Source organism: Corvus brachyrhynchos, unplaced genomic scaffold (genome assembly GCF_000691975.1).
Source record: "Corvus brachyrhynchos isolate BGI_N302 unplaced genomic scaffold, ASM69197v1 scaffold253, whole genome shotgun sequence".
In the NCBI taxonomy this organism is placed as follows: Eukaryota; Metazoa; Chordata; class Aves; order Passeriformes; family Corvidae; genus Corvus; species Corvus brachyrhynchos.
This window is the reverse complement of record NW_008237231.1, coordinates 866,482-880,549: the sequence shown is the minus strand read 5'-3', so window position 1 is coordinate 880,549 and position 14,068 is coordinate 866,482. Positions and strand designations below refer to the sequence as shown.

The 14,068-nt window shown below is 39.9% G+C and overlaps 1 protein-coding gene across 1 annotated transcript in view; it reads left to right on the top strand.

Moving 5' to 3' along the window:
* The first annotated feature begins 19 nt into the window (after positions 1-19).
* The window catches only part of CWF19L2 (CWF19-like 2, cell cycle control (S. pombe)), a 68,179-nt gene continuing 54,130 nt past the window's right edge, over positions 20-14,068 (top strand). The window contains exons 1-3 of the mRNA XM_017729514.1: positions 20-117; positions 12,800-12,880; positions 13,625-13,744. Coding sequence (XP_017585003.1) covers positions 12,869-12,880; positions 13,625-13,744 — 132 coding nt within the window. The 5' untranslated portion in view covers positions 20-117; positions 12,800-12,868. The remainder of the gene's footprint in view (positions 118-12,799; positions 12,881-13,624; positions 13,745-14,068) is intronic.

Sequence of the window (14,068 nt, the reverse complement as noted above, 5' to 3'; positions counted from 1 at the left end):
CAGCCTGGGGAGGGGACAACGTGGGGAGAGCCCCTTCTGTGCCGAGGGGAGCTGGGCTGCGGCACCGGGAGTGGCAGGACGCTCTCTGGAATTTCTGCGTGACACCCACCTGATCTCGTGCGTTTTGCCACTTGTGGTATTAATCCTCTTGGTGTTCCACTTATTATGTATTTCTGTGCTTACACCTTTGGAAAGAGCTGGAGTCGGTCGTCTTTACATTCTCATTTCAGATTTTTTTATACATTGGTAAGATGGCACCACCCTCACTCCCCGTCCTTCTCTAGGCTAAACAGGCCCAGCTCTCAGCCTTTTCCTAAATGAGACATGAAAGGCATCTCCTCCTTGTCTTGTGGTCTGTCTTTACTAAAGAGGCTGTATCTCTCCATTGCAACACTCTGGTCATGGAGTGGTAATAACTTGAAGTTGTGTGCGTGTGTTAAGAAGTGGGAGCCTGATGACTTGCCTGGTATGTTGCTGTAGTGTAAGACAAGAATTAGGAGGCTCCCACTCACAGGTGCTTTGGTAGAGTTGCTGTGACTTGGAGACCCGTGCTAATCCTGATGAATTTTGTTCAAAATCTGCCTATATGCTGATTTTGGTATTTGTGGTGATTCTTGTTGTGACTTGGAGGTAAAGTGAATGCTGAAGTTGTAAATGGCGCATCACTTAGGTGACATGGCTTATTTTGGAGTTTAAGGGGGAATAACAAGAAAAGTGTAAGAGGAAGACAGAGTATGGAAAGAGTATGAGGTTGTGGTGATGGGCTTTTGACAAAAGGAAGGCCAGAGTAAGCAGCAACCAAATCTTACTGGGCAAAGACATTGTCAGAAAATAAGTAGTGGGAAAATGGCCTGAGTAGCCTGATGGTTGCACAACAGCGATGCCTTTTCTCAAGGCAAAGCAGAAAGAGAGAGGATTTCATGTAATGTATCATGTGGGCATCTCTCTTGTACAGTTTTGGAACAGTTTCTTGGCAATAAAAGTTCCCTTCAGTGATTTCCCCCCTTTTGACAAGCAGTTGAAAGGAAATACGTTTAACTTAGTGAATCACACTACCCTGCAAAAGTTTGTTGATGTTGTTAAGATGTCTGTTGCTTTCTTTACTTGATGTATTTAGGAGTGCTCCTTTGCTCAGTTCAACCTCTTGGATGTTCAGAAAATACACTTAACAGCAAGCAAAACTTATGTAGGACACTATTATCCTACTTTACCTTGCCTTCTCAGCTGGTGCCACTTTTACAGCAAGCTGTCTGGGCCAGTGCCACTGGCTTAGAATCCTAGAGCAGCTCTGATTGGAAATACCTTGAAAGATCACTTGGACAACCCCTTGTGGGAAAGGGAGCCAAGGTGAGATTATCTAGTGCTCTGTTCAGTCATGTCTTGAGAACTCCAGTGATGGGGTTAAGGAAACTTTCCTTTCTGAGCATTCAGGAAGCACAGTCCCCCACCTGAATCCCACTCCCACCGCCTGAGGCTGTCACTGCTGGCACTGAAGCCCCTTTGCAGAGGGCAGCTCCAGTGAGCCAATGCGTGCTCTGCTTGACTCCCTACCCGCACCGCTCACACTCAGTCAGACAAGTTTCCCTTACCAAGCTTGACCCCAGGTGTTCCATAGCAGAGTCACAGACATCTGGATCCTTAGAACAATTTAATTGTGGTGCAGAACACCAAGCCAGCTTGAGCTGGGTGCCTCCAGGGAGGGACCCTGAACAACCAAATGCCTGAGCTTTTATACCCTTGCAGTCGTAATTGTGCGATAGTCTGGGGTGCTCCTGCTGAGTCCCTGGCTCCTGCAGTGTCTCTGAGTGCCTGCTCTCCTGGCTGGCCCCAAAGGTGTGTCTGCTGTGCAAAGGGACAGCACCAGTTCACAGCCTTTTGCCTCGGGCTCCCAACATTTTCCAGAGCCCAACCTGCAGCTCACACTGCAGCTGCACACTGAGCTAGTTTCCTCCCTTAGGTGTCTCTTCTGAGGGAGAAAAGGCCTAACTCCTTCAGGCTTCCCTCACAGGGCAGGTTTCCCAGCCCTGTGATCATCTTCATGTGTTTTCTTTGGACACTCCAGTTTATCTATGTCTTTCCTGAGCAGTGGGGGCCAGCGCTGGGCACGGTGCTCTGGTGCAGCCTGACAAAGGCTGAGCAGAGTGGGGTGGTGATGTCTCTGTCTCTGCCAGCAATGCCCCTGCAGATGCAGCCCAGGATCCAGTGCCTTTGTTGCTGCAGCAGTGCAGTGCTGACCCTGCCAGCTTGTCCACCAGGACCCCCAGATCCCTTTCAGCAAGGCTGCTTCCCAGCCATGCAGATCCAGACTTGTGCCAGGCTCTTGGATTATGTCGTCCCACGTGCAGGACCTTGCACTTTACTGTCTTAAACTCCATACATTTCTTGCTAGCCTGCTCTTCCAGCCTCTCCAGGTGTCTCTGTAGGATGTCTTGCCTTCGTGACATGTCCACCACCCAGTTTGGTGTCACCAGCAAACTTGATGAGGTTTCAGTCCCATCATCCACATAATTTATGAAGATGTTGAGCCTGTAGAGCCCAGTATTGATCCTGGAGGATCCACTTGTGACAAGCTGCCAGCCTGACTAAAAAACATTGATAAATGCTTAATTTTTGTGGAAGCTTTTTACAGGGTCAGACATTGCAGTAGTTTATGAAATCATAGTTTTCCTCTTTTCCTATTTGCTTCTGTTTGCATCAACAGTTTAACATGAAATAAAAGTGTCCTGTGAGGATGTTATATAAAAATTTTGCTACAACTTCCTCTTACCAAAATCTCTGTGGATGCTTTTAACTTCTTTTGTTACTACCTCTAAAATACTGTTAATTTGAAGTAAGAATATTTTACATGTAGCATTAAATGCTTTTGTGATGTTTTTATAGCAACTGGTGTTAAATATGCTGCAATCTGTGGAAAAGGCAATGAATTTGTATTTAACCTCTAATCATGTTTGGGTAGGTCTCAGTTTAGGGAGGCAGTAAAGCTGTGGAAGGAGGTTTGGTTGCTGGAGAAACACAACAGCAATGAGCCAAAGCCACTCTCATAGGGGAAAGGTTGACATTGGGAATGAGAACACTTCTTCATACTGACAGTGTGTGGGGAGAAAGGGCACAGGTTGTTTTTGGCAGAGTTTGAGTTGTTGCTAAAAAGCATGGTATCTTGAGTACAGGGGCTACACTTCTGACTACACTGTTAGGATATGTCTCAAAAGTCCTTTGATGATACTGTAGCTTCACAGGTCCTAACTCTTAGTGTCAATATATTCTGCTCATCAGCCTTGCTGAAGAATATTAGAGAAATTGACGTGGAGTTTTTAGAATGAAACCAACTCTGATGTGTTTTCTTATTGCTTAGATGTAGTATATTAAAAGGTATGTATGTCGGATCTGTGTTGAATGTTGTCATTTTCTTTGACTTGAATGAGAAACAGACCATCATTGTATTGTTCAGCATATTTTTAAAATGCAATGAATACAAATTACTCCTACATGAATATCTTAAAATATATGTGCAATTTTTGTGTGATACTAAAGAAAACTGAATGCACAACCCTAATTTTCTAAAGTAAGGCAAAACTGATTTTCTGTGTACAGCAGTAGGCTCAGAGTTGGCTTTTACCATTCAAAACTAACAACTGGGGAATAAATAGCTCTATAAAGATGTTACTTCGTTGCTTAGACAAAAGATGATGAAGTGTTAGAACTACTGTGAGAAGAGGAAAGAACAAAGCAAATGGTTGCGCAGACATATTGCACATCATTTCTGTGCAATGTGAAATAGCTTATGCAGTCCTGGTCCCAGCATCTCAAGAAGAACCAAACAACCTCGGAGAAGGTGGGAGGAAAGGTGCAGAGATGATCTTGGTGCAGACTGTCCAAGGACTCTAGAGGTTTTGAGATGAGGGAAGATAGGCTGAAAATAAAGTTAATACAAGAGAATTCTGTAAATTGTTAAATGATGTGGAGAAGGAAAAGAGAAGTGCTGTCTGCCGGTCCTTTCAGGTCAAGAACTAGGTTGTATTAAGGGATTTGCAGGTAGCCAACTCAGAGCAGACAAAAGAAGGGAACTTTCAGATGATGCACAGAGAAATTGTACAGTCTCTTGTATAGCATGTTGCAAATACTGGCACTGCACTTCCATCCAGATAAGAGTAGCCTAAAATCTAAAATACATGTTCAAAGTTATTGATTGAAAAGTTGTTGAGCCCCAGATTGCTGGAAGTTCCAGGAATATTTTGGAGATGGCTCACTTTGGACTTAAGCCTGTATACACTTCAGCTTTCCTGAGCATTACTGGACATTTTTTAGTTAGGATACTAGCTTAGATTCTCGGGTCTGAGAATGTCAGAGCACTGAGAAATCCAATACAGGGAAACATAATGGAGTATAATTTGTGAAATACTAGCCACTGTGGTTCTTCAGATCCATTTTTTGTGGAGTGTAGGAATGGATCTGGAGACAATGCCGTTGTTTTCTACAGAATTTAACCATTATAGGTGCTTGGTCCCTACATGGCCAATGAGAAACTTCCCCAATGTGACTTTTCAGCTTCTTACTGAAAGTCACAGTATAGAGTCTGTGTTATATTTCCTCATTGTTATGTTTTCACTTCCAAACAAACTAAAGCTAAGTCAGATTCTTTGATTTTCAAAGATTGTCTTGAGTGCATTGGGTAATACTGAAACATACATTAATGATCAAATGGTTTTCTTTACTATTGCTTGTGGAATTTGCTGTGTTCATGAATGAATTCTTATGAATGTCTTTGAACTACTTCTTTTTCTTTGCAGTAAGACTGAAAAGTTGAAGTAAGGAGAGGACATATTGAAGATTGGGAGCTTCCCCCCCTGCCCCCTTTTCTATACCAAAGTTTTAGAATGTAGCTAAAGTGTATCATAAGCATTTTATCCTGTACAAGTCCATGTGGGCCAAAAGAAGCGTAGAGATTCCTTTATCTCTAATTTGGCCAATAGAGAAATTTAGGAATTAAACTTTTTTTTTTTTTTAAACTCATTGCATGTTTCCTCTTCCCATTTATGGACCCAATAACAAAATATTAAGCTATGTCAAAGGGCAACATTTTAAAGACTTCTTCTGTAGCTATTCTGTTATTTCTGTGAAAAGTCAATTTAGCATTTTTTAATGTGCAAGCGTGAGGATGTCATAATTGCCACGTTAATACTCTGCTGTCTGCTTTTCAGAAATGGACTTGTTGCTGCCTGTGTGAGAACAGATTAATGTCCTAAGTGTATTGACTTTCTCTGCTTTACTTGGATTATGGTTGGACTGCCTGCTGCAGTGGAACGGCCAGGCAGTTGAGGGAGGGGATTGTCTCACTCTGCTCTGCACTGGGGCAGCCTCACTTCAAATCCTGTGTGCAGTTTTGGGTGCCACCATATAAGAAAGACTTAAAATATTAGAGAATGTCCAAAGGAGAGCCACAAATAGAGTGAAGGGCTTAGAGGTTGCAGCCGTATGAGGACTGACTGTGGTCACTTGGCTGGTTCAGTGTAAGAGAAGAGGAGACTGAGGGGAGACCTCATCACGGGCTGCAGCTTCCTCATGAGGGGAACAGGAGGGGCAGACACTGATCTCTTCTCTGTGGTGACCAGTGACAGGATCTGAGGAAATGGCCTGAAGCTGTGTTAGGGGAAGTTTAGGTTGGATATTGGGGAAAGGTTCTTCACCCAGAGGCTGATTGGGCACTGGAACAGGCTCCCCAGGGAAGTGGTCACAGCACCAGCCTGACAGAGTTCAATAAATGTTTGGACAACACTCTCAGGCACGTGGTGTGACTCTTGGGGTTGTCCTGTGCAGGGCCAGGAGCTGCACTTTGATGATCTGTGTGGGTCCCTTCCAACTCAGGATATTTAATGATTTTATGAACAGGACTGGGAGAAAACTATTGCAAGACTTTTTCTCAATGTGTTTTGATTGTTTTGGTTAGAAAGGCAGCAAGAGATTTTCAGGAACTTACCACAGCTGGCTAACATAGTCAAGACAGTTATTTGGTGATTGCGATCCTGGAAGCCTTTTACTTTGGGAGATACAGTTTGAAAGCTGTGTATTCTTTGCTTCTGGTAATCTGAGAAGTTTGCAAAAATAACTGTACTTTAGCAGTTCTGTTTCTGGAAAGATGAGATGTTCAGCCAACTCACCTTAAGGAGCTTTTTGTTATGAAATATTGAACTTACACTTCTTTTGAAGAACCAAAATGCCACACAATCCGTTGATCGAGATTTCCCTTTTAAATTTTGGAGGTGTATTCTTTTATTTGTGTAGTCTGTCTTCCAAACTGCACTGATAAAGCCCAGCGGCTGATAATGTTTATGATAATGATCAGTAATCAAATAATTAAGTGTTGACATGCAAATTGTTATTAAGCTTCAGAAATAGCATCTTGTTTTGATGAGCACAATAGTTCATGACATTGCTATTTTGGTTTACAAGTTTACAGCAAGAAAATAATCTGATGGTTGTTTTGGTAAGTGCAGGAATGTGTATTTTTCCTAGACATGAACACTTCTTTTCTTGGTACAAACTATCAAGACTTCAAATTTTGGAATATTCTTGCACCAGTGGTATCATACAGTATTTTTGTATTTTAGGGTTGCTCTTCTGTTACTTGGGTTTTTTCCATGGACTTTGAGTCTTTCACTCTTTGGCCTCTGAGGGTGATGTGATTTGACCATTCCTTGTGCAGAAAATCCTGCCTTTTGATTTTTAAGGATTACTGACAGACTGGACGTTGAGTGTAGGTAAATAAGACTTCAGTCAAATAATGTATATTATTGAAACAGTGAAAATAAATTGATACCATCAAACAAATTCATTGCACAAACAAGAAATTATGTGTTTAGTTTTACTTATTTATATTTCTGAAAAAATTGATTTGAGATTTGCAAGCCATTATTTTTGGAAGCATCTTGTTTGATGCTTTTGACTTCAACTTCTCCCTTCAATTTTGGTTTACATTTTTTGTTTTATTTTATTTGAAAATACAACTTAAAATTAAAACAAACCAAACCAACAACGAGTGTGTAACAGTATCACTGCATTCACAGTATTAGAGCTCTAAAGAAGTTGTGAAATCAGCAGGTTTTGCTCGTGAAGTATGATCAGGTATTTCCTCCTAAAAGCCTAACAGTTGGCTCTTTGCAGTGATCAGTATTTGCTGAGGTGATGGAGTGCTTGGCAGTATTTTACGTTGCAGTTTTCAGTGGAAAATTACAGAAATCTCTCCTTAGGCAGAAATTAGTAACAAAACATGTCTCTGTAAGGGGTTATAGTTTATTCTGTGCTGTAATACTAAGCACCTCCTTTTTGTTCTTTCCCTTTTAAATCCTTCATGAAGTGTTACATCCCTAACTCTATCTGTTGAACGAAATAAACACTTCAGCATTTAAGTCTGAGATATTAGAAGAGTAATGGTACTGAGAAATGAATACTTTTCACAAAAGATTTTCAGATTTTTGTCAAAGCACCTCTATGCATTTTTGCAAGTAACATCTTTGAACAGACCCATCGTTTTTGAAGGTCAGTGATGAAGACAGATGTCTTCACTGTTATATTCTGTAAGGCCTTCCTCTGGAGCTTGCTTTGCCACAGCAGTGGAGAGGTCCTACATTAACACAAAATACCTGTTTACAGTAATAGCAGTCCTAGCAGTAGTAGCTTCTATTTATCTGTTGTGTCTGCATGTGTACCAGCAGAACCACTGCTACCTCGCCGATGTTTCTGGTTGAAGGCTGACATCTCCTGCAGCCTGCTCTTTAAATCACGTCTGACTTTTGATTATTGATCATAAAAGTGTAAATGATTGAAGTGATAGTTGCTCCAGTGACCTTTCTTCTGCGCATTTGGCAGGTGAAAATGACAGAGGGGTGACTTTTTCCAGTTGGCAAAGCTTTGTCTGGAGGAGGTGGTGGTGCAGGCAGCTTTCTGACTCAGTTGCAAGTTGCCACGTTGGGGTGGAAGCTAAGCTCTTTCTTGTGTTTCCAGTGTTGTCCTCCTTGAGAAATCTTTGTGGATGTAGCAATAATTGGAATATTGAGACTAGAAAAATAATCTAAGCATTCACAAAAATAAGTGTGTTATTCAGACAGAGAATTGGTATAAAAGCATCAGAACTGCTAAGAAGGGCATGTTCAAGTTCCCTGGAGGGAACTTGTTGTAATGAGGGCTCTCTATCCCTGAGCTTTGGACTGATGGAAACTGGGAGGGTAATACATGCCACAGCAACCTTTCTGATAGTTGATTATCAAAACAGTTAAAACAGTGGAGTGGTTTGTATGATAGCATGGGAGATGATACTAAAATTAGAAAGCTGATTGTAGATACATTGAATGCCTTATGTTGGTGTCTGAAGGACTGGCTAGGTGTTAGATTTTTTGAAATTTCCTAACAGAAAGCTGTTGCTGAAAGGAAGTTTTTTCCACAGTTCTTTTCCCCAAAGTGCACTTTTCCCCCTAGTTCCTTGTGCTTAGACTGATAGCCTCGATGACCTTGCTAGAGTGGCAGCTTGTAAGCTTGGTCTGCAGGAAGCCACACCCTGCTTTTGGTGGGATTCATTTTATGTCAGCGTGGTCCTTGAAGTGGCTTTCCCTGAGACTGGAGTACAGAAACAGGTCTGGGTGGCTGAGGTGGTGGGAACAGGGGAGGGGCAGAGAGAAGAGATGTGGGAATGGAGCCCTGCCCTTCCCACAGGTAGCCAGGACAGCAGCTTGGCTGGTGCTCTCTCTTTTGAATGTTTTTGTCATACCGTATTGATCTGATGTTGTGCTGTAGATTTTCTTCTGATTGCTTATGGAGGTAAAGGGAGTTTTTCTTCTTTTGGCTGAAGAAGTTGACTATTGAATCGTGGTGATTATCATTTGAAGAACTAGAGGTTGACCGCAGTTATAGGTGGAAAATTGCAAGGCCTTTGTAGTGCTGTAGAAAACTTCCCCTGGCCTTGGTGAGAACTGGAATAGTAAATAGAGTTGAGGTCAGGAAAGAGAGTTGGTCAGGGTTTCTGTGAGCTGGGGAGTGAATTTTTAGCCCTAGGTGACATCCCTCCATCCCTTCTGGACATCCCTGAGGGACTGCTGTGTAACAAGCTCCATTTATTGTGTGACCTCTAACTTGGCTGTTGGCAGTGTCTTTGATCTTTCCTGCTTCCTCCTGGTGTGGCATGATGTAATTTTTATAGCTTTTGGGTTTTGCAACTGCAATGTGTTACAGGCTGCTTTGGAGCAAATTTTAGTCTTCATTTAGTAGATAGTGTTGTCAGCTACTGGGCGGGCTGGCCTTAATGACCTGCTTGATGAAAACCAGAAAGCACTTTCCTTGAACTTGGTTTCCTCCCACATTCAGATGGATCTGTGAAATTCAAAACCCTTTCGCCTACGTGCTAAAGACTGCAAAATGTGGCTCTCTTCAACCATGGCAAAAAATGCTGACATAGTGCTGTAGAATAATTATGGTTTTTATAGCATCTTATCAACAGAGCTTGCAGAGTGCCTTGCCTGCCTTAGACTTCACCTTGTTTTTGTAGCAAAGGAGACCATGAGCAATTTTATTAGGGTGTTGCGGAAGTGCGTAGTGTAGCATGATGCTTGCCCTCCTTGACAGGTTGTTGCTCATAATGTGTTCATGTGTACATGCACAGGCGTTTGCATAATTAATGCATTACTTTTGAAAGAGGGGTATTTCAGAATCATCCTGTATTTATGGAGAAAAAACTTAAAAATATTGCTGTGGTGACCTAAAATGTACCTCATTTGTAAAGGGGAAAGTATAAATTATTGGATATTCCTGTGGTATGAAAAGTATTAATGAACCTTAATGTGAATTAAATGCTTGGACTCCTGTGTGTTGACAGATGTGAAACTATTAGAGTTGGTCCTCATAGATAGAATGGTAAGCCTGACAGGGAAATTAATTAGGTTTTTTTTTTATTTTTTACATTTTATGACATCCTAGTAAGCCCTGCAGCTTTTGAAAAGAAAAGTAGAATATAAAGGTAAGTTTTGAAGCTAATAAAGTAGTGTAGGCAGATTTTCCGCCTCACTTCCACTTGAAGTAATTGTGTGTATATGAGGGGAAAGCATCACGAACAATAAGAAATGAATATTCTAATTTGAGGGAGCTAGATTTTAGAGGTAGAAAGATTTAGAGGGTATTGCTGCTAACTTTCTAGTCTTGTGTTAAAATGATATTTTAGGTGAAATTATAACTTCCATATTTTTAGATCTTTAGGCAGCTTTTTTTTTTTTTTTTGAGTTTGCATAGCTATGTTCTTAAGAATCTTCTATATTTTGTATCTTTGTCTAGGCGACACAAACTTTCACCTGATGCTTTTGTTTCTGTCTCTCTTTCTAACAGCCTGGTGGTCAGTCTGCCACTACACATTCACCTTGCCCAGTCCTGTTTCGTTCAGTATTCAGGAGACAGCAATCTATAGTCTGATGATGATTTCTAGTCAACCTGTGTTCTAAATGAGTATTTGTGTACTTCAGCCAAACTGATGATCCACCTCTTTCATCAGGATCATATATCTCAATTACTTAAATACTTGCCTTCATTTTTTCTGTTTATTTTTGGATCTAATAAAAAGTATAAAAGCTCCTTTTGTACCTTATTTGTAACATTAACCTAATTTTATTCAATGTTTATTTGTCACTTTGGTAGCATGAAGAAAATAGTAATGTTATTTAAAATATACTTGTCATTATAGGAAATTATAAGAGGCTAAATCTTCCATGACAGGCAGAGAGCATATACAATGAAGACATGGTGACAAGTTGATCTTGAGTGACTTTTATTTGTGGCATTTATAGATTTATGTGCCTGAGAGCTGCAAAAGGGGTGGAAGGGAGCTGTTGACTCCAGCTGCAGTTCTTTCTCAACCAAAAGAGAAATGGTATATAGGGAAAGCCTGTCTTTTTTTCCAATCTACATCTTGGCAACTTGTTTTGTGTTTCCTTGTGGAGCAAACGGAGTATGATTTGGTTTTTTAAAAATTTTTTTTCCATTTAGAACTGTATTCAGGTTCCCTTTATATCCAGTGTTTCATCTCTGTCCAGTTATAAGCTTAAGTTTGGAGTCTGTGGCTTGTAGACGTTTTGTGAGTTGCATAGCTGAGGTTATTATCCTTCACTTGTTCAAAAATGTGGCATGTTTACTTTTACTCAGATGAACATATTTTTAAGACAAAAGGGCCATCATTGTCTATATGGTCTAGAAGAGAATGTATAAATCAGTGATTTCTGCATGAATTTTCAAGGGTGTTGTCCTAGATGTCTTAGGGTGGCCAGGGTTACCTCTCTGGATCATGAAGGGGTAGCAGGAAACACACCTGAATTTTTTGGAGTCCTGGGTGGTTTTGGTGATGCTATGTTGTGCTTAACAGCTATTTCACTCTCACTGAATTGTAGTCCTGCTCATTCTTTTGTTGCTTTGTTTACTTATAAACTGGAAAATGTTTTGATACTGGAATAGGTGTCTGAATGTATTCTTAACTCATTCTTTCTTTATGCCTGCCTTTTGAATTTTAAGAGGTAGCATTCACCTTTGTAGACTGTCAGCTTCATTCTAGATGGAAGTCTCAGTCTTGGCCTCTTTATTCAAGCTGATTTATACTATTTTTTGTTTGTTTTACAGTATTCCTTTGTTTAAAATCAAGAAGTCTGGGTAGCAGCCTTGCTTTGCTTGCATTTAAGTGCATTGGAAAGTTTTTCACCTGGAGCTTCTGAGAAAGTAGACAATGAAGGTTTAAAAGAGTGTTTTGTTTGGGCACAGATGTGTAGGGTTTTTTTTTTGAGTTCTTTGTGTTGTGCCGCTTTCAATATGCTGATGCCAATGTTCAAAAACACAACAGCAGTCCTATCTTGTGAGTTAGCACTTTAAAAAAAACCTCTTTTAATCTTATTTTTCTTATTTTTTTAGCATATATTTCTGTTCTTTGAACCCTTATAGTGTATTGGTCATCTTCCTGCAAGCATTGTTTTCTGTCAGGACAAAAGCTGCAGATTTCCTTCTTGGCTATATCAAAAAAAGAGAAACTGGCCTGTGGTAGGGAGGTTACTGTCTGGTGCAGGGAACAGGCTTGGATCTGGAGAGCTGATAGGTGACTAGGAGGAAAGACCTCAACTGCTGTCTAATCTCCTGAGAGTTTTTTATTTGCTTGTTTTAAATATTGGTCTTTTTAAAACTTGTATGTGTTCTCTTGGCTTATGTTTGACAACACTTTCTGGTAAAAGTTGGTGTTTAAGGATAAAAATTCCAAACTCTACCTTTTTGTTTTGATTTTAGTTATTTTAAGAGAAACTCCTCAAATAAACAAAAACCCAAAGGCACGTTAAAATTTGCAAGACTTATCTAACACAAAATTAGGGTTGTTATAATATAAAATAACTTTCCTCCTGTTCAATCAGGGTATGGTGATATATGGCATATGATAGATGGGATAAAGAATTTCCTAAGGACAAGTTATACTTCAGTAAACTTGCTTCCAAAAGTCGTATTTATGCTTAAAATAGAGTGAACTTCAGAGGCTGAAAAAATAATTATTTTATTGATGTGGCTTATAAAAATCCTTTTTAGGTATTGAAACTGTTTACAGTGATGGTTATTTTTTCAGAAGAAGCAGTAAAAGTATTTCTAGTTTTATCTCCATAGCCAGAAAGGGAGGAACATTCTGAAGCCTGAACTGCAGTTCTCAACATTGTGTATGGTTGTGTCAGAGTGGCTTGCAGAGGTGTGTCTGTAAGGAAATGCTACTGAGCTCCACCTGGTTATTTTTCTTCTCTGTTCATCTTAGGCCAAAATTAATTATGAAAAGAAGGAGAGTTGCAAGCTGCTAAAGGATCGGGGAGGTGAAGATACATGGATGCCTGCTGATGTGAGTGAACGTATGGAACAACTGGAAAAAGTGATAGAATTGTAAATCATTGAATTAGATTGTTACCTTTACAGCAAGTTTATATGAACAGAAGACTGAGGGCTTTAAGGTGATCCTTAAAAGCATCCCATTTTCTGGTTCATTCATGCTTTGATATTAGCTTTTTTTAAGGTAGTAATAATCTTTTACTCACCATGAGGAAGAAATTTTGTCATTCAATTCCAGTGTTAATTTCTACCAAATGCAGATGAGCAAGTGCTATCAGACAATAATAGTTCCATGGGAAGAAATCTGGAGGATTCAAGGCTTCATAGCAGTCTCATTTGTGGTCATTCACTGGAGAAACCTTAATGGAGCCTCTGAATAATCACACGCTGTTAGTGTGCAGGTATTTCAGCAAGAGAAGGATGTGAATTGATAATGTAGTGATATCTGAAGAAACAGGTTTGACCAAAGTAAATGTAGTGTAGTAGATACTATCTGTATAGTTATAGTGCCTTAGTTCCAGTGAAAAAAATATTGAGAGGGCAAGAAAAATTGATTATTGATGCAAGGTATGCTGTCCCTGCCCCAGCACCCCACCCCAGCTCACCCCTCCCTTCATAGAAGAGAGAAAGGGTAGTAAAAGGTAGTTATGTGTGTTTTACCTTTTTTCAGTGTGGTTTGGTAAGTAGGTTTTGATGATTTTTTTTGTATATGGGTGATTTGGTCTACTGGATCTCATTCACAAACATTTACTTGTAGGAACATTCTGTGCAGAAGAAAAAGAAAAAGGATAAACATTCCAAAAAAGCTAAGAAAGAAAAGAAGAAAAGTAAGAAACAAAAATCTGAAAAGAAGGATGACTTACTTGATAGTTCTTCAGTAAGTAAGAAATTTTAAAATAATTCAAATTACAGTCTTAGAACTTGAGCCATTTTAGTCCCTGTAGATGCACATGGTTAGTAAAATTAAGGCTTAGTCTCATCATTTTCTATTGGGAAAAATTGTGGCAAAATTTGTCAGTTCTAATATACTGAGTATTTAATCAATTTAAAATAGGCTGTTATGTGAGTGCTTGTGAATTTTATAATATTGAATCCACTCATTAGGAACTATAAGGGATTTATAGTTTTTCAGCAGAGAGAAAATGAAAAACAAAATCCTCATTCTGGTAGAGAGAGGAAAGTTTCCTAGGTACCCCATAGT